The following is a 21,822-nucleotide window of genomic DNA, read 5'->3' on the forward strand; positions in this document are numbered from 1 at the left end:
AAAAAGCAAAAGCAAAAAAAAAAAAAAAAGAAACTGAAGTCAGCATAGCTGGATTAGAGTAAACTAGTGAAGGAATGAGGCTGGGGTGGGGGCTATAAGGGATACTGGCTTGCATATGAATGAAAATGGGAAGCAGTTGGAGGGATTTGAGTAGCAGAGGGACATATTCTGATTTGTGATTTTACAGGATTACTTGGTTATTGTGCATCAAACAGACCAGTCAGTGAAAATGCATTTAAGCAGACAATATAGGTTAATTTAATCTAGGATGAAGTGGTACAAGTGACATATGGTTAGACTCTATAGTTTGAAAACAAAACAGTATTTTCTGATGGATCAACTATGAGAAATGAAAGAAGGGGGAAAATAAACTTTTAGGCCAAAACAAATGTAGCATAGGAGTTACTGATATTAATGAATTAATTTTAGAATTTAAAGAGTGGTAAAAAAAGTGATATTCACTAGTTCACTTCATACCAGTTTCAGCATGTAACAGGTTTAAATTTCATCTCATTCCAAAATGTCATCAGTATTTATGATTTTCTTCAAAGCTTAATACAACAACACACCAGTCAGAGGTCAGTTTACAACAATCGATGTTTCTAATCAGAAAAGGCTTTATTATAAGAAACAATGCAATCACATAAAAATGCAAAAAATTGTGCAATTATGGCAAAATGTTTTAATATAGCTATACATTTGCCCCCCCAGGACTACAGTATTTACTACATACCTGAGCACTGAACATTGAATGCCATTGAACTGATTCACAGAGGGAATCTGATTCCTTGCAGATCACATCCACTTTTTCTCATGCACCAATGAAGTAAGCTTGATGCTTAAGCATCAACTTTGTAAGAACAGTAAACAAAGATGGAAAATAAAGAATACAACTTCTACTTTCCTATACAGTTATAGCAAGTCCAGTTTCAATGTATTAAAAATACATAGGAAAGTGCTACATACATTCATCAAATGCAAAAAACAAAGTTACAGTGACTGGCATTTGTGTTAGACATGTATTTCAATTCTGTAGTACCCATTGTGCCTTCTGCTTATATTCTCATCACACTATGCAAATGTACCTTAAATATCTGAACATATATCCATACATATTACTAATCTTATCTTTCTAGGAACTCTTCTGAAATCACTTAAAAGTGGCAAAGTATTCCAGCTATATAATTTAAGCAAATAGTTCTTCATACAAAATTCAATATATAGTCTAGTTAGTACTATAGCAAATTCTAAACCTTGGCTTTGACACACTATACTTGTCAGTCCCTCAATATAAAATGTTAGAGCAAAAGGATCAACTGTTGTGCAGATCAACCAAACCTCTACTGTAGAATTAACCACCATATGTTGTACTTCTACAAATATACGGCATGTGTAACTTGCTAACTCAATGCTCTAATGTCATGTTTTCAAGTAATACATATATCTAAATAAATATAGATTGTCAAAAAGCGACAGGAAATTTTAGTTATTCAACAAAGCTTTCAAAAAGAAATTACATGAACATATTTCACAAAAGCGGAATTATTTTTTTTCTCCCCTCTGCAACACAACACTGAAATGATGCTGAAATAAAAAAGAAAATTACAGAAACATCCCTAAAACAGCATGAAGATAAAGAAACAGAAAATGTGGGGAGAACAGATCACCGGTTGACAAAGTTTGTAAAGAGATAATAACCACACTATCAACACCAGTAAGAAGAAACCACATATCTAGTTCTTAAGACTAGATTTTAAGCTGTTAATTCTATAAAAAGCTGTCCACTTTAAATTCTGCTTCAGAAAACATTCCCTACTTAAAGAGGTCTATGACAAGAAGTTTGGAAAGTTTCTGAAAAAACGAGGTATGTGATGCAAAGAGGCAATGTTTTAAATTTGTTTCACAGTATTACATTACAATTTGTGCAAGAGTTTTAATACAAACCATGCTAGCTTCTTTTCTCTAAGAGAATCAAAATGTACCACTGAGGAGACACTCTTGGTTATACTCGTATCTTTTATCAATTATCCTCAGCATAGTAAAAAGTAAGTTATTAACCCAAATACTTGCCTTAGGTATCACAAATGAGTTTGTTTGAACTTCATTAACATTTTGTGATTATTAGAAATTCACCAGTAAAATATGAAAATCAGTAAGTACCTATAATGCTATGGTTCTATTCACTCTTTTCCTTATCAATTACCTTCAGCTAGGATTAGGTTGTCAACATAAAAATATTATCATTGTTAAGTGCAAAAATGAAAAAAAAATGAGGTTTGAATTGTCACATGTAATATGAAAGCCATTAAATTAGATCACTGCAAGAGTTTTGAGTTTCTGGAAAACAGAATTTTAAAGCAGGTGTAAAACTTCACATTATGCTCTGTGCAGAAGAGAAATAAGTTGCTTTCATTGTACCAATAAGGACTCAACAGATAGGGGATGGAAAAGAATGTGAGGAGACAAAACAGCCTATGTTAGTGCAAACTGAGTAAAATATTCTCACCATGTGAAAAAATGAATCCAGTTAGATCAGTAAGTGGCCATACCTTGCTATCACGGAAGTAAAGGACCTTGTGAAACAGCCAGAGTTCATTAAGTGAAGAACTATGGCCACAAAACTAGTACTAGCATATCAATATAAAAGAGAAGTATAGGCTCGGACAATTTACATCTATCTAGCTATACACATAAACTAGCACCAGTCACCTGTGAATTTGAGCCCTTGGGGATTTTTTTTTAAATGAAACAGCGTCAGCACTTCAAAAAGTTATCAACAAAAAAACGCTACTTTAAAACCTCAGCTTAACTTAAAACCGGAGGGGGGATGGTTGGGGCGAGGGGCATAAGAATCAAACCAAATGTCCTTTCTGAAATTGCTTTGTTTTTCCTTTCTATCTATTCTAATAAAAGAACACGTTTTAATCCAAGAACACGTGAAAACAGTACACAAATATATAGATCTATCTCTCTATATAGCTATTTATTAAGAATGAGGATCTAAGTAGTGCTTCTCTATGTCAGAGAGGTCACAGCTGCAGTCCTAGTGATATTGCCTCAGATTTTTACCCGTATTTAAAATAAAAAGTCACATCAAACTAATTTGGATATCGCTAGCCAATAATACCCTAATGCTCTTCTAAGAGTGCATAGTTGTCTTCTTCTGATAGCTCAGAGACTACTAATCACAAAATTCTAGAGTAATATGATACTTTTAAACCAGGAAAAAAAAATGCTGATAATTGCACTTTGTTACCTTTGCTTACAAAAATGAAAATTTCACAACAATGGAGAAAAAAAATCCCTTCCTACACTGTAATCTTTAGGAGCACCCATTTCCATGTACAAACTCTCTCAGCTTTCTTAAATACTGACAGCACATCTTGCATCACTGAAGACCAAGTTTCCTCAAGTACAAGATGCCAGTGAGCAACTAAGGCCTCCTACTCATTAAAGAACTTTCTGAAGACACTGAGGATAGAGTTTAGCAACGGCACATTCAAAATGCCGGCCAAGGTCCCAGAGACGGTCTGGGGTTTCATATACTTTCAACCACTGGTCAGCGATGTCATCATACCGGTAAAGGGAATTTTTTCTGCTGGTTCTGAAGACATGTTCTTCAACGGTCACTTGCGTAGCTCGAACAAATAAATGAAGTTTATTTTGGAAAAGTACCAGTTTAAGATAGGGATTTATGGACTCATCACATGGAAAGTCCTTCTTGCGAGTCCACTTATTTAGCTCAATGTCATAGGCTTCTACAGTAAACATCCGCTGATGATTTCCACAGGTTCCAGCAATGTAGTAGATAGAATCCTTGTATACAGCTGCTAAGCCCTGGATTCTAGGCACAGTCATGGGGGTTAAAAAGCCCCAGTAGTCTTTTTGAGGCTCATAGAAGAGGAAAAATTCTCCTAAAAGAGGGGAAAAAAACAAAAAAAAATGCACATTTTATATCTATTTGTAGTTATATGATGAGGACTAAAGAAAATGCCTACAACTATATTGGACAGCTCCTTGAAAATGGTTTGTAACTAGATTTACTCTTATCTACAAATTTAACTGCTAGTTATTATTTTAATTTTTCTTAAAAGATTATCAAGCTCTCAGCTTTTGCATACACACTGCCTTCCCTTTCTGACTTATAACAGAATTCTTGATGAAGGTAGCAATGAAAACTTTCTAAAATGTACCACCTGATGAAGAAATCTAATAAAGATCCTTCACAATTTCTTACAGAAGATCAGATGTAAAGTTAATTTTTCTACTCTAAAGCGCTCTTAATAAACTTAAACGGATGACAAGCAATTAAACAAATGACAAGAAAGCTTTTCAGCCACAGACTCCTCTTTATAAAATATAACCTCAGATTAAACAATGTTTATTCTGCTTCTAAGGTTCTATCAATTCTTTGTTTTATTGTTTACACCAACAGACAACCTTAACCTTCTAACTGAAAGCCTTATAATAATAAAGAGATAAGGCTCTAGCTAACTTGTTAGCTAGTGAGATCAAAATATACACAGGTAAGAGTTTCATGATACTTGTTGATATAACCTCCTGAGTATTCTTTCCCTTTTCACCAAGTCCAACACAAATCATGTCCATGTTTCTATTTAACTAAAAGAAGGCACTAGAGAGTCCTTCTGAGAAATAATTTTACATTGAACTTGAAACAAACGGATTTTAAAATTTCTAGGAAATTTTAAGTTCAATAAGAGATTAGAGCAAAGAACATACTTTAAAAATCAACATCAGCAGAGCGAAAACTAGTGTATCTACACAGAAATTGCTCCTTTTTTGTTTATTAAAAGAAGCAGTGTGAGGAAACATTCTTGTATAAGCAAACAAACACAAAAGCATGAATAAGGATGATGGTATCAACGTTCAGGCAACTAAAAATATGTAAGAAACCAAACACAAGAAACATATTAGCTATTACAAATCAGAATTCTGGATCAAATGTTTTAGGGTTTGAGCAATTGCACAGCAGGCAGTGCCACAGGGGCTTCAACCCCATAACTATATATAAGCCCCTGAACCCTGCCAGAAGTGATCTCTGAACAGTCAAGGGTACATCCTGAACCCTACCGGGTGTGGTTCAAAAAACCGAAAAATTATTTTAATTAAAAAACAGTTTTTAAAAGGCTTGTCTTCCTTTTCTCTCATTCCCTGCAACCAAATTTCTTATGTACTCCCATCCAGACACTTGCTACCTCTATTAAAAATCATCTTCGCCAGAGTCCTGGTCTTCAGTCACTGAAGAAAGTTTTTGTTTTTCTTTAAGCTAAGCAAATTAGACGGTCCCTCTTTATATAATGGTAAAGGAAGAAAAAGCTGGCATATTCAAAGTTTTCAGTGAAAAATAAGTTCTTAAACCTATTGAAGGCAACAAAATCTCCAATGCAATTAAATCTACAGAATGCAACTTCAAATTCTTTTTTTTTTAATTTTTATTAGTGAAACACCATGAGGTACAGTTGTAGACTTACGACAACTTCAAATTCTATGCAATTGAATTTTATTCTTGCAATCATAAACCTTACACAGAATTCTTTTATGGATGAATAACATAATTTTAGTGAATACCTTGCTCATATTCTTTCTCACTTTTTCAACAAATCCAATAAATACCATAAGAAAATACCTACACTTCTTGATTCTTTAATAATAAAAAGCAAAAAACAAAAGCCATGTACTTTACTTTCTTACTAAAATAAAAAAATAATAAAGAAACAAGTTTTGTGTGTCTCAAAATTGGCTGTGAAATAAAAGTTCTCCCACACACTGAATTATTTTTATTGTTTTCAAAATAATCACAAGGTCAAAACACAGTAAGAGGATAATAAGCCTGCAAATCATTTTGGTAACAAAAAATGCCTCCCATTTTTATTCAAAAGTCTTATTTTCTTGATATGCCCTTTAAAGAACAGATTATTCCAACAATGTTTGATAAGGAAGCCAGAGATGGGGCCAGGGAGACAGCAGAGTGGCTTTGCACACAGTGGACCTGGGTTAGATCACCAGCACCCCACACAACCCCCAAGAACCAGCATCCCCTAGTGAAGAGTCAAGAGGAAGCTCTGAGCATAAAACCATGTTGTGGCCCAAACAAACAACAGCAAACAAAAGAGCCAGAGACATTCATCAATTAGTAGGGACAGATGCTATTCTTTTTTTGTATAAGAAACCCACAGTCTGACATTTTACTCTTTTTTGAAGGACAAAGTCACTTAAGATACTTACCTTGTAAAACATAGATCTTCTCCTTGTACTCTACAGCATTATGAAACTCCATGGCAACAGGCATTGCGCAAACCGTTGTCCAGCAATTCTCTCTGCTATCGTAGCACTCAACAGACTTGAGTGAGTTCCTCCCATCACCTTCATAAACACGGCCTCCTATTGCATACATTTTACTACAGCAATATACCAGTTTGCAGCCTATTCTGGCTCGCAGCAAGGATGGTTTGGGTAGCCATCTATTGGTGGAATGGTCATACATCCAGAAATCATTTTCTGCCTTATGGTCAATGGAAACCTCACTGCTGCTTGGCCTATACCCTCCTGCAATGTAAATGTCATTATCTGGTGACACAAGAATCCCAACTTCTCTTAGATCATTTGGCGGTTTGCATAGTTTAAACACTCTTCCTGTGACTATATCTAGACAAGGCACTGTTTGCTTCTTTCCTGAGTGTTTGTGGGCAGCATCAAAACATATGATCATTTCAGATGCAGTCATTCCAAGTCTTTGTGTACAGCCATTAGTGTTGGATGGTCCCCTTTCTACATAGCTTTTGGCTATAGCCTGTGCAAACTGAGGTGGAATTTTCTCTATAAAGGTATCTTCCATCAGAGGAAAACGTATGCATTTGGCAAAAATTTCTGGAAGGTACACTTTTCTTTCATTCTGTTCATGTTCAAACCACCTTACAATGCTTTCATAGACATGTTCTTCTCGGTCTACATTTAAATCATCACTGTCTAGAATGCTTATCAGTTGGTCTTTCGTCAAATGGAGAAACTCCTGTTCTTTGGTGACACACAGAAATTTTTTACGAATGTATTCCTTTGATCGATCTCCAAGCTCCTGATGACCATAATGATCAGCAAATATGAAGACCCCAATAGAATTCTGAGGGTCCAAGTGACTGATCATGTATTTAGCACACTGGTCCTGGATGGAAGGAATCTGGAATATGCTAGCTGCAGTGAACAGGGCCTGAACATTGGCCTCTGTCAGAACAACTTTGGAGGTGTAGGCATAGTTCAACACTAAATCCATGGATTCAGCTTCCACACCGACTATTCGAACTTCTTTTTGAGTACTTTCTGTAAGGCCGCTAGTGAACATGGATCTACGAAGGAAAGAGTGGAAAATGTCACATGTGTACTGAAAATTAAAATTATTGTCACAAGAACTTACTAGTATAAAGTTACCCCAAAGACAATTTTTTTTTAAACTGAAAGGGACTGCCTAGTTTGTTTTATGATGATTTTGAATGGAATTAAAAGTTGATGATCCAGCAGACTTATTCTAGTTAATCTCAAAAGCCCTACTCTCAGAACCGGTTCATTTGGTCCCAATTCTGAGAAAAAGAATATACTCGAAAGGTGAAATGGAATTATTTCAGGGTACCATATTTTCCTTGGAGCCTTTATCCAGGTTTCTAATCAAGTTCCCTTGGGGACATTTGGTCTTATAATCTTATAGGAAAGTGACATTTTAAATCAAAAGTCAGTAAATTTAAGAATATCTATAGAGGACTTGGGGAGATAGTACAGGAGGGCTAGCAGGCATGAAGCCTGATTTCAATCCCCTGCACTGCATGGTCCCCTGAGTGCGGCATCACCTGAAATAAGCCCAGTCAATATATAGATAAGAATCCCTGAGCACTACCAGATATGGTCCCCAAACTGAAACAAGTCCACAAAAAATACAAAAAGATACTCATATAGTGCCAAAAGAGATAGTCTACTAGAACTTTTCATGACCAATGGAACTTTATTGATTTTTGTTGCTGTTGGGGCCACACTCAGCAGTACTCAAGGCTTAATCCTGGCTCTGTGCTCAGTGATCATTATTCCTGGGGATCACTCCTGGCAGTGCTCTAGGATACGAGCTGCCAGGGATTAAATCTGGGTCAGCTGCATGCATGGTAAACACCACTGTACTAGCTCTCAACTTTATAAGACAACTTGTATTCAAAATGACAGGCTGCATCATAGTGGCGAGTAGACCTTTTATAAACAATAAAACAAGTAAACATTTTGAATAATCATACAATTTAAAAGTACTACATAAATCCCAGGTATATAATGTAAAATATGGTGATGCAGCTACGAATACAGAATTGCGTACTTGATTTTTGGTTTGGTTTGGTTTTGATTGTGGGGTCACCCCTGGTAGTGTTTAGGGCTTACCTGGTTTGGTGATCAGGGGTCACTCCAGGCAGTGCTCAGGGAACCTCATTAGGTGCCAGGATTAAATCAGGGTCAGCTACATTCAAGGCAAATGCCATAACCCATGTCTATCTCTCAAGCCCAGTATTGCGTATTTAAAAAATTGCTAAGACAGTAGATCTCAAAATTTTCAACACAAGAAAAAAAATCTTAACTATGTATGGTGAAAATTCTGCTGCTGAGACCAAGTTTTTTTGAAACTGAAATATCTTGTACACTTATGGAATATCAGTGACCAAAACATTAAGTAGTCAAAACCTGAATGTCTGCTTGTGACTTACAAACATATGCTTTTATCTTCTCTTTCAACGTTCCTTTCTGTGTTGCTCTTAAAATCAAATAAAAAGAAGGGCTGGAGAGATGGTGCTGGGGTTAAGTCACTTGACTAGCATGCAGCTGACCCCAGTTTGCTCCTCTGCATGATACATGGTTCTCTGAGTAAAAAGCCGTGAGCACAAAACTATGCTCCCCAAATTAATTTTTAAAATGAAATAAACTCTTTTAAATACGTTGAAAAACTAAGAGCTATGTTCTAAGATGTTGATTACATGTCTATTGAAGAAATTAACCATCATTAATGATGAAATTGATTAATCATATATTTAAGCACTATATTTTGGAAAATATATGTAAATATTGCCAGTAAAAGATCTGTAAAATACGGCCAGACACAGGGGCCAAAAAGATAGTACAAAGGGAAGGGTGCTTGCTTTGTACACAGCTGACCCAGTTTTTGATCCCTGGCATCCCTTACAGTCCCTGAGCCCACTAGGAGTGATTCCTTAGTGCAGAGCCAATACTGAGCACTCCTGGAAAAAGTAATTATTACTAGTCACTTCTGATGTTTCTGTCAAACACAAAATACTTTTAAATGAAGTCTGAGGAGATCAGAGGTCTATCAGAGTACAAATTGCTTCATGGGTTAATAATCCTTGAGTTCTAATTTAACTTCTATAGTATAAATACTAAGTTTAATATATTTATTGTAATAAATAGATTATAAATATGACATCATAAACAGTATTATGGTAATATGTTAAGGTAGGTTCATTTTTTAATCACTGAAAACTAAGTGATCCAATGTTAGTTATCAATGCAGGTGGTAAAATTCTTAGTTATACAAGCCGCCAATTAAAAAGAAAAATAAAGCCCTTCATTAGGCAGAGATTAAGTCCCAAAGGAGAGCATTACCACATAACCCTTTATCATGGGAACTACTACTGATTTGAACAGACTACATGGGAGCAGTACAACAATCGATGAGCTTCCTCTGAGGTTCTTTCTGCACACTACAGGAGGTGGGAGTACTTCCTCACACAAATGTTAGAGCAGCAAACATTTTGAATAATCACACAAAATTTAATCCTGCAAGCTACTGGAATCACGAAACGACCATGCCAAGTTTCAGGAAGTTCTAATGCTTCTACCAGTGATGCAAGCCTTAGAAACTATTAAGTATGATTTTCTAGGTCTCACATAAGAAATGACACTAGTACCATGGAACTACTGTACAAAACCTCCTGCAAGAAATAACCAAATTCTTAAGTTTTCTAAGTAAATGTGTTCATTTGAATCCTCTGATGTTTAGAAATTTTCAAAGGATTTCCTTAACTTGTTGGCAAATAAGATAATTTCAAAGAGAAATAATAATCTATTAATTTTTTAAAGATGATTGCCCATGGTCTTCAAACCTTTTAATTGACATTTAAATGATAACATTCAGAGTATAAAATTTCACTGAGACATAGACATTCCACTTTGAAATTCCAGTACTTGTTTTCACTATGAAGATCTAATTTATACTAAAAATTCATAAACTTAAGAAAGGCTCCATTCTTGCTCCTTAAATTATACACCGACTTAGAAGTCTCTCTCTGAAGTAAAATGCAGCCTTTGTCATTTACTAATGAGATCGCTTATTTAGACAGGTCACTTAACCTCTCTGAGCCTCAGTTTATTACACATAAAATAGAAAAATCTGTACAAAGGCTGAAGCAGAAAAATTATTGAAAGTAGTATTTGTGAGGTATGCTTAGCTTAAAACTCAATTTAATTGCATAAATCACCAAATCATATCTAACAGAGAGACTGAATGACGTATTGCACTAGGATTTTCCAGTAGCAGGCCAAATGCCATACCATCTGTCTATGAGCTTCTTCTTTTTACTTTTCAATTCACTGCCTCTTGATGATTAATACTTAATAGTCCGATGACCTACCCGAGGCTAGGCCAAACAGTTACATAACAGATATCAGACTATATTTAACCCAGTTTTCAGAGAAAGAGGAACCAGAAACTACTGTCTGGAACATACACTTTTCTAGGCCCTTAAAGGTAAGCACCTGCAAAAGAAAAACAGCACCTTTAGAGTGTCCTGAGCAAATAGCTCACTGGCAGTTACGCAGCATTTTTGAATACTGAAAAGCTGAAAAAGTGAGCTCTTGACACAAAAGAGGTTAAACTCGTGCTTTTATCACTGATCTTAGAGTATCCTCTACACCAAACATTTTATACGTCGAAGTTCCAAATTGTACTTTTCAAGGTTTTGTAACACACACACAGATAAAAAAAGATAAAATACGCAAATAAACGAAAAGTTGACTTCAAAACACTCCTGGAAATCTTGGGAAGAATCAATGCCTGAAGCGTAAGGCACACAGAAGCGTATTTCATTCCTCTTTAGCCCACTGCTTTTGGTGCTTCCCTACACCAAAAATAAATGACTTTACTCGACGGCGATGTGTTTTTAAAGAACACAGTAACGTTTCACACCCTAAGAGAGAAAGGAAAATCGTCCTGAAATGGGGAACAACTTCCAGCCAGTGCCGGCGATGAGCCCGTGACGAAAATGCTCTTCCTGGCCTGTGCGGCGCGGCTCCCGCTCTCCGCGCGACTCGTGAGCCTCTAAATGAGGCTCGCACATGGCGCGGCTGGAAATCGGACTTTTTGGCGCATCTGGGTGGAGCAGGGAGCGGGAAGGGAGGCTTCGGAGCGGGGACGGGGACGGGCTTCGGCAGGCGGGAGAACACGCCGCAGCCCTGGGGCATCTGCCCACGCCCATTCGTGCCATCTTCAACAACGGCAACTGAGGAGGTCGCAAGCGGCTGGCGGCTGCCGCACTGGGTCAGACAACTCCTGACTCTCAGGATCCTCTACTGGACGCAGACAAACGCGCCTTCGCCAACGGAAGAGCGGGGCCAGCGCCAGCGGAATCGGCCTATCACGGGGAGAGCCCCGAGCGGATCTGGATGGAGATGCCCATCGTCGTCGTCATCGTCGTCGTCATCGTCATCGTCATCATCGTCATCGTCATCATCGTCATCATCATCATCATCATCATCATCGTCATCGTCACCGTCACCGTCACCGTACCTGAAGTAGGGGCTGATGGCAGCGAGAACGTTTCTGTGACAGGAGAAGGTCTTCCCATGATCCACTTCCACCACGATGTCTGTCAGCTGTCCTTGGTCGTACATCGCCTTGAGCTGCTTGAGAATGCTGCACGCGTGCGAGGGGTCCATGGCATCGCCGGCGGCTTCCGAGGGCGGAATCCCATTCGGCGTGGGGGACGACTTGCTTGGATCTAGGAGGGGAAACGCGGACAGCCGCGAGAGAAGTTCCGAGCCAGTTGGGCGGCGCGGCGGCGTGCGTGCGTGCGCATGTGTGCCTGCGTGGCTGCGCGTGCGCGTGCGCGCGCGCGCACGTGTGGACGCGTGTTATGTCGGGAGGGTGTGTGCGCGCGCACGCGAACGTCTACGTGTACAGGCGAGTGTGTTCGGAATGTGTGTGTGTGTGCTCGTGTGTGCTCCTGTGTGTGTATGCGTGTGTGTCGGGAGTGTATGTGTATGTGTCTGTGTGTGCGTGCGTGTGTGTGTCCGTATGTTTCGCTCGGCCCGGCCGCTCCCTGCCACCTCCCCAGCCCCACCCCCACCCTGGAAGGGGAGGGGGGGAAAAAGACGTGATTCTCTCTATGTGCTGCGCACACGCCACCACCCAACGAACGGGAGCGAGGTCAGCCCCCGGCGAGCCGAGCGGAGCGAGCCGGCGAGCCCCGAGGCCGGGCTGGACACTCCGCCGCCGCCGCGCCCCGAGCCAGGCGAGCCCGAAGCCCCGCGCTCGCCCCCGGACGCGTGAGGCGACCCCGCCGGGCGGAGAGGAGGTCGCGCCGAGGGCCGAGGGCAGGAGCCGCCCCTGGGGAGCTGGGGGTGGGGGTGGGGGGTGGGCGGCGGCGGCCCCCGACTTGGCTCCCCCAGCCAGCCGCTCCGAACCGGCCGAGCCGAGCGGCGACGGGTACCCGGCCCCCATCCCGTCCGACCGCACGCCCCGCGCCCTCGCCGCCGGGCGGCCGCCTGCCCCCGCCGCGTCGTCCCCCTCTACCTCTCTCCATCTCGCCCCCGGCCCCGCACCGCCCCCGACGCTCGCAGCCGGAGCCCGGCCCGCCTCCTCCCCCGCCCGGCCGCTCCGGCCGCGCAGACCCACCTGCCGACGCGGCCATGGCTCCCTCCGCGGCCCGGGCTCCGGCGACTTAAGAGGAAATGTCACTTAGCCGCCCGGCTCCCGGTCCCGGCCCTCCTACGCGTCCCCGCCCAATCGGGTGGCCCGTGCACCAGGCCCCGCCCCGCCCGCGGTCCCGGGCGCCGATTGGCCGGCGAGCGCCCCAGCGCCTCGGGAAATGTAGTTTCGCCGCCCCGGCTCCCGCGTGCTGCGCTCGGGCGGAGGCCCAAGCAGGGGCTGCGATTGGCCGGTGCGCGCGGGGTTGGCGCGGGCCCCGCCAGCCTGTGTCCGCGGGGCGCGCACTGCCTGCCGGAAGCGGTAGTTTTGGGCAGAGCCGCGCTGTCAATCGGAGGGGCAGGGAGGGAAGCCCTTGGAGGGCAGATCTCCCCGTTCAGGCCCCCTTCCAGGTTCTCGGGCTCATGGTCGTTGTTTTTTGGGTCTTTTTAAATGGGGATTTTTGGTTTGCCCTTTGACCTGCTGCTTGCCTCCCGAGGCCTCCTGTCCTGACATAGGTTTCTGGTGTGAGAGGGCGATTAAAGAGCAGAAAATGGGAAACAGACACGAGGGCTGTTTTCCACCGAGGCGAAGGAAATCTGACTCCCCACCCCCAGAAGCAGAAGATCAGAAGGCCCAGAGCCATCTCTGATGAGTCACCTGTGACACCTGGCTGAGGCCGCAGCGCATCACCTGGGCCAAGGGCTCGGGCTTCCACAGGTTGCCTTGCTCTGGTGACAGCCGCTGCTCACCCCACTGAGCCTCGCTTTTTGCCGCACAACCGGAGAACACGTGTTTCACTACTCAGAACTGAGGAATTCAAGACGCGTTCCCATTTTGCTCCTGGGCAAAGAAGGGGTTAAGACACGAAGTTATCTGGGATTTCCTGTGAAGTATATTGGAGAATGCCCTGAGCCTGGAGCCAGTGAAAATCACCGAAGCGTCACTCTTGGCTCAATAAATTTGGGACCTTAGATAAAACCCCTTAATTCTGGAGCACTTACATCTTTACCTGTAACATGTGAATCATAATTCCTATTTTATCTGCTTCACGCTACAAAGCTTTTGAAAGTGAACAGAAATTTTGCTGTTGAACACGTTTTACAATTACCTTACTGTAGCGTCTAGCAGGGTGCCTAGCACATTATAGATAATATTTTCAAAATCAATCTAAGAGACAAATGCACTAATGATGGAAATGCTGGAACCTTGAAATAAATGAAAGGTAGTATCACTTAAAGAGAATTTTTTTTACTGGAGATGTAGTTAATCTGTGCACATAGCTTTTCTAACACTGATAAAGTAGTTGGTTTTCTTGATTGAAAATCTTGGAATTGATTGAGATGGGAAGAGAAATGATAATGAAAAACAATCCAATTCTTTCCCTTACATCTACTGAAAAATTTAGAGAGCTCAAAATACTACAATTTTCATGCAAGTTAGAAAATTGGAATTTCCTAGGTCCTGGGATAGATGTACAATATATGTCCTAGAATTCTTCTATATCAAAAGCCCTGTCTGCATAGGTCTCCCTACTTGAAGTTGAATTAACTTTCATGATTCATAATTTTACATCTCCACTTTTTATAAACTCAAAGTTGTTGCTATTTTATAAAATACTGGGTGACTTGCTGAAAATAAGACAATATTAAGGGTGGAAAAGGCAACAACTTTTAGGGTTCTAGATATAGCAAATAAAAATAAAGGCTCTATATTATTTGGGACATACTTAAAGAAAATACTATTTGTTGTTTATCTGAAATTAAAATTTAAGTGGGTGCTTCTATATATTATTTGACAGTCTTTTAAAACCTATTAAAATGGGTTTCTGTTATTGTTTGCATTTTTTTTATCAAAGTCACCCATCTCAGTCTTAATAAATTGGGCTGATTTTCTTTTGCATTTAATTCTTACCTACTTTGCAGAGCAGCAATATAATTTAATTAACTAAATAAAAAGCTTTATGATTTTTTGATACACAAAATTTTCTGAATTTGGGGGTAGGAAGATTACAAAGACTAAAGAACCTGAATAAAAATAGCAATGCAAAGATAATTACAAGGTTGTTGTACTGTAAACTCCATTCTACTGGGAAGAAGGCATTACATAGTAAAAATTTCATCATTAGAAATATATTTTTAAAGAACAATAAATAGAAGGATATAAAATTTGAGTCCATAATTCCACACTGTTCTTTCTCAACTATCTTTAAGAAAACAAAGGAGATTTTGTTTCACGGTTGATATTAAATAGACAAAGATTTGTTTTAAAATCACTCAAATTTGATATTTACTAAGAACTTATTGCTGACCAGGAAAACAGCAGGGAGAGTAAACTCATTTTATTCTTAATGTATGAAATAGTACAAAGTTCTCTGGAACATTTTTCTCATATACTTAGGTTTAAAGGTGAAATTTAGAAAGAATAAAAATTGAAATGGAAAGCAAAATGTTGAAGGACTTGCATTTAGTTCAAATTACACATTTAGCTACCGTATTAATTTCATGCTTATCGAGTACAGAGCAAAGAAGGTTGATATGATTATGGCTATTTGAGGGCAGAGTTTTTTATTTGGGGGCCATTCCCAGCTGTGCTCAGGGCTTACTCCTGCCTTTGTGCTCAGGAATCATTCTTGTCGGGTTTAGAGGACCATATGTGGTGCCATCAGTTAGCTGCATGGAAGACAAATGCCTTGCCCACAGTGCACTCTCTGTATCTGTATCTCTGTGTCTGTCTGTCTCTGTGCTCTCTCTGTGTCTCTCTCTATGTGTCTGTTTCTGTTTCTGTCTGTCTGTCTGTCTGTCTGTCTCTCTCTGTCTCTCTCTTTCTCTGTCTCACTTTCTCCCTCCCTCCCTCCCCCCCCCCCCCCATAAAGAAACCTTTATGTGTAAAATCCAGGGGGAGGGAATAGATACTATAAAAACAGGATTACAAATTTAGAAAATTTAAAGATTACAGACAACTGGAGGCTTTTGTTTTGTTTTCTGCTTTCACTTTAGAGAATGACTTTTAGCAATTATTTCCTGTGCTCAGGCCACTCTCAATAATATTACACAACACAAGAATGATAGCAACTCTGATGAAGAAGGTGTAAAAGAAAACAGTACTTCCCTTCTGCAAATCAATTCTGCCTTTTTCCAATTTCTCTTTTCAGTATTGTTTGAGGCTGTGAAATTGCAAGTGAAAATAACAAGAGAATACCAGTGACTCTTACCTTTTAGCAAATGACACCCTTCTATGTTTATCCTTCTCAGGCTGCAGATACAACAAAATGTGACATTGTTTCTTGCAAAAGACTTTTGTATTGGGTAGATTAATGCCTGAAATCAAGTAACAAGAGTGATTATCTCAGTCTAAATTTGAAAACAGCCATAGAATTTTTTTTAATTTCTAAAAACATAAATTACATATAACCTAGCTTATTTGAAAACACAAAAGATTGAATAGCTATTAACAACAGTTCTATTAATTGGCTATCACTGGCCCTTGTGTTATTTTAAGTTTTATTCCCTTTGAGTTTATTCTAGGATTCAACATGGTAATAACTAGAAGAATACATTTTGTGAATCATGAATTTTATTATTCTAGGGAGTACTAAATTATATTAATTTGCCTTTGAAGTGTCTGGAATTTAGCATTTTATATTTTAAAAATAGAAACTGTAAAACTAGTGGCAGGGATATGAAATTCCTCAAAAATTATTTACCTCTTGTCTCTTCGAGAAATCTGCATTCTAGGCCAGTGCTCTATAAAGCAAGGTGATGCTGATGCTGAAACCATTAGGTATAGATTGTAGAGATACAGCAATAGAAATTGAATGTGTTCATTCAAAATTCATTTTGAAATATGTCCCCACTGCAGATATTAGGAGGTGGGAATCTTAGTTGGTAATTGAGTTTAAGGCAGCCTTGGTCTGAATGGGGCTTGTGCTTAATAAATGACTCCCAGAAATTTCTACCATGTATGAATACTGAAGACAAACTTCTATGAACCAGAAAGTAGGTCCGCATCAAATCTTCCAGCTCCTTGTACATTAAAGCAGACAGAATAGACTCTTAGACTCACATAGAAGGACCAGGTATATGAGAGAGGAAAGGAGGGACAGAGTGAGCCAGGAGAGGAGAGGAGGGGAGAGGAGGGGAGGGGAGGGGAAAGGAGGGGAGGGGAGAAGAGGGGAGGGGAAGGATATAACATATTCTAATGAAAATTAACCTAAAAAGTGATGGCTGAAAGCAACCACTAGTTAACATAAAACAAGTATTTCAGGATGGGGAGATAGTAAAGGGGTTAGGGACCATGCAGCTGTTCAACTCCTGTTTTATCCAAAGCACCACATAGACCCTTCCACACACAGCCACCTGTGGTCCCAGTGTCGCCTGAGCACTGCCAGGGTGGCCTGGTGATCACAGGGTTTCATCAATATGACATTCTTGGGCCCCAGCATTCAACTGTTTGGTAAGCTATCTGAGAATCTCTAGGCATCTGCCCCACCGTCTGAGCATCCCCCAAATATTTCAATCAATTAGTGTGGAGGATTTCAGAAGAGCTAGATTCACTTCAGCTAGTATGGGAATGGAGACTTCAGAGAATACATCAAAGAAGTTTCCACACAAGTGATAAAATCCATTCTTACTCTGTGTATTATCTTGGCTTGACCTAGAAGGTAACACATTAACTTGTTTTTACATTAATATTGATAGAACGTAATTCACCAATTAAGCAAAGACATGGGGTTCTTGGCTAAGTGTTATCTATTTTATTTTCCTTAATGTCACATTTTCATCAAATTTTCTAAGAATTACGTTAAAGATGGGGCTGGAGCCCACAGAGGGTAGGGCATTTGCTTTGCATGCGGACCACATGGCTGACCTGAGTTTGATTCCTCCACCTCTCTCGGAGAGCCCGGCAAGCTACCGAGACTATCTCGCCCGCACGGCAAAGCCTGGCAAGTTACCTGTGATGTATTCAACATGCCAAACACAGTAACAAGTCTCACGATGTAGACGTTACTGGGCCCACTTGAACAAATCGACAAGCAAGGGGAGGACAGTGCTACAGTGCTAGGTTAAAGATAAGACTAGGCTGGAGAAATAGGAGAGTGTTCAAAGCACTTATCTTACACAAGGGTGGCCCTGCTTTGATCTCTAGCACTGCATCTGGTCCCCCAGCCACCAGAAGTGATGTATGAGCACAGAGCCAGGAGTAAGCCTAGAATACTTCTTGTTATGATCACCTTCTGCCCACCACCTACCCACCCCAAAGGATGAGAAATATCAAGTCTGGAGAATTTAATTTAATGGAGAACTTACCATAGTTATGTAGAGATCTTTAACTCCAAACAGATACTACTCTGATTACAATAAGTAAAAGTCCTGAAAATAAAACAGTTTTGAAGATTAGGTGCTGTATGATAATCATTATTTTTTTTAAAAATTTTGTTTTCAAGTTTTATTTAGGCACTGTTATTTACAATACTTTCCATAGAGCTTTGTGCATATTCCAACCTATTACCAGGGTGTCAGCACCCCTGTGAGAATACTTCAGAGTCACCTCCCAAATCACCCCTTTGGAAAATACAATTCTGTAGGCTGACTCTCAGGTTGTGTTACCATTGAGTATACTTTATTCTCCAAATAAACATTCATGTAAGAAGAAGACCTTTATATATAAAGACCGTGTATAAAGAAGCACACCACACAAATGTCAGGAATATTTAATTCTTATTTCTGGTAGTTAGCGGTCGGGGTTTCCTCATGTCAGAACTATTGGCACTTGCAGTATTATTTTTTTCCTAAGGAGTGGGGCTGACCTATGCATTTTCAGATATTTAGCAGCATCCTTAGCTGCTATCCTCTCACAAGTAGCATTTCCCATAAAGATGTGACAATAAAATAACGTCTCCAGAGATTGAGACAATTTTCTTTTAGGAGGGGAATGGTCACCAGTTGAGACCACGTCTCTACAACTTATTCCTTTCTGTTCTGGATTTCTCTGTGCCCTGGGTTTCCACATTGTTAAAAAGCATTGCTGCAGTTTCCATAAATATTCTTTTAAAAAATTGAAACCTCCTAAATGTCTACTTTCTTGAATTTAATTAAACATAGTTCTCATAAATCATACTTTTGGTTCATAAGCACCATTTCTTACATAACAAGTTTCTTTTAAGTTTCTTGCTTGTTTGTTTTCCATTAAGTACTATCAATTTACAATTCATATGATAAGATTAGGGAATGTTGTTTCAAATCTCTATATGTGTATTTCTTAACACACCTGCCACTAAAACTCTAATGAAAGTGTATTGGGCCCTTACGCCATTCCCTTCCACTTAACAATTTCTCCTCGATAATCTTCGTATTTTTCACATATATTAAGAGGTATTTTTCTTTTATTTTGTGCATTTCCTTGGTTTGGTTGTTAATACTCCAAGTATGAATGAGACTTTCTCTCTTTTTTCACGTACTGACTTTAAATACTTATTTCAGTGTTCCACTATGAATGTTTATCTTGATATCTGACAAGAAATTTCTAGGATGCATATTATAGATGATTCCACATCTATAATTTAACCATTCAGCCAGTCAGTGTCTTTGATTGGTTAACTCAGATCATTCACATTTAGGATTATTATTGACATATAGAAGCTTAATTACTGTCCTTCTACCAACTGTTTTCTGGTTGCTTTTATATATTTCATATTTTTTCCCACAAGTTTATGCCTAAAAAATCATATGAATAGTTTTTACTGGTGAACTCTCAATTTTTTTCAATTTTCTTCAGCCCCTGTCCCACATTTTTTGGTATGTGATTTTAATGATGTTTGAGTTAGTATCTAAAATAATCTGTGTGTGTGTTTGTGTGTGTGTGTGCGCATGCACATGCGTGTGTGTAGGTGCGTGTGGCTGTGTGTACACGGGCTCTAATCTGTCTTTAGAATAAACAGATTATTTTCCATTCTTCCTAGCCTTTTACTTTTTGTTGTTTTCTCTTCTGAGGTTACATCAGAAGCTGAGGAGAAAGGGGGGGGAGAGAGAGAGAGAGACAGACAGAGACAGAGACTGAGACAGAGACAGAGACAGAGACAGAGAGAATGCAACAAAGTGTTTATTAAAAGCAAGAAAATAGCCCAAGAGATACCTCAGATACCTCAAAGGGCAAGAGCATATGGTTTGCATGCAGAAGACCCAGGTTTGATTCCTGACCCTCTATGGTCCCCTAAACACTAGCAGGAGCAACCAGGAGCAACCAACATGCACAAAGGTGGGGATATTTCTTAAGCCTGTTCAGTCACTGTCACTGTCACTGTCCTCCCGTTGTTCGTCGATTTGCTCGAGTGGGCCCAATAACGTCTCCATTGTGACACTTGTTACTGTGTTTGGCATATCGAATACATCACGGGTAGCTTGCCAGGCTCTGCCGTGCGGGCAAGATACTCTCGGTAGCTTGCCGGTCTCTCCAGGAGGGGCGAAGGAATCGAACTAAGGTGGGCCATGTTGGCTGCGTGCAAGGCAAACGCCCTACCGCTGAGCTATCGCTCTAGCCCAGTCTGATCAGTAGTGGTTTCAATTTTGTTTTTAAGTAAAAATAGGTGAAAACTTCCAAAAATAAAATATTAACCATAGAAATTCAGGAATTCAAAGGAACATCCAAATTTGCTGTGGGGTCGGGATGAATCACACCCAGCCATGTTCAGGAGCTATTCTTGGTTCTCTGCTCGAAAGTGACCTCTGATGGTGCTCAGGAATCACATATTGTTCCAGGGACCAAACCAGTTATATGCAAAGAATTTGCCTTACCTCCTGTACTGTATCTCTGACCCCACCAGCCCAAATTTTTAAATTTAAAAATACATATACCAATACACGTCATTATAAAATTTAAAAAATTTAATACTTCTAGGGAAAAATACATAACAGGCGAAGGATTCCCAGAAGGTCTATTATCAATTTTCAGCAGAAACTATAGACTAGGAGAAAATGGAATGACAATCTTGAAATTCTCATAATTATAAAAGATAAACACTTTTAGCCATTATGTGAAGAGATAGTACTGTGGCTAAGGCACTTGCCATTCATGTGCCTGACCTGGTTTAATCCCCAGCATTCCATATGGTCCTCTGAGCACCACCGGGAGTAATTCCTGCATACAGAGCCAGTAATAACCACTGAGCATTGTCAGGTGTGACCCAAAAACTAAAATAATAATAATAATAATAATAGAAAAACATTTCATTTCTTTTTTCTAATTTTATTTTATTTTTACAAAATACTTCACAATATTTGATACATTTAATATTCAAACACCTTCCCACCACCATATTTCAAATTTTTTCATCTTGAACTCCAATCCCTGCCCCAAAGCAAAACCAAAAAATTTATTTTTGTATTGTTTGTTATGAATAAACAGCAGAAAATATTCCAAAAAAGTTTCCTTAGAGGAAAGTGTGTGAAGATTGCTGTATTCCACCCTGAGACCATTAAGCCCTTTTATAAGAGATTACTAACATGTTGTTAAAGGTAGAGACTTGTATACATATACACGTATGTGTATATATATATGTATATATATATATGCACACAATGTTCAACCTTTAACATGTTAGTAATCTCTTACTAACATATAACATATAACTAAATGCATATATTTGTGTATGCTGGAGTGATAGCACAGCGGTAGGGCATTTGCCTTGCACGCAGCCAGCCCGGTCGAGCCGGGTTCAATTCTTCCACCCCTCTCGGAGAGGCTGGCAAGCTACCGAGAGTATTCAATATGCCAAACACAGTAACAAGAAGTCTCACAATGGATATGTTACTGGGCCCACTCGAGCAAATCGATGAACAATGGGAGGGCAGCAGTGTATGTTTGTACAT

General features: G+C 39.8%; 1 protein-coding gene across 1 annotated transcript; it reads right to left on the reverse strand.

The window, feature by feature from the left end:
* Positions 1-595: 595 nt before the first annotated feature.
* Positions 596-12,969, reverse strand: KBTBD8 (kelch repeat and BTB domain containing 8). Its single transcript, XM_056125637.1, has 4 exons — positions 12,947-12,969; positions 11,840-12,050; positions 6,247-7,361; positions 596-3,914 (listed from the first exon to the last, which is right to left on the reverse strand). Exons 1-4 carry the CDS (start codon positions 12,960-12,962, stop codon positions 3,451-3,453), a joined length of 1,806 nt encoding a protein of 601 aa, XP_055981612.1. The 5' UTR covers positions 12,963-12,969; the 3' UTR covers positions 596-3,450.
* Between the last annotated feature and the right edge of the window lie 8,853 nt (positions 12,970-21,822).

Source organism: Sorex fumeus, unplaced genomic scaffold, assembly GCF_029834395.1.
Source record: "Sorex fumeus unplaced genomic scaffold, SorFum_2.1 ptg000056l, whole genome shotgun sequence".
Classification (NCBI taxonomy): Eukaryota; Metazoa; Chordata; class Mammalia; order Eulipotyphla; family Soricidae; genus Sorex; species Sorex fumeus.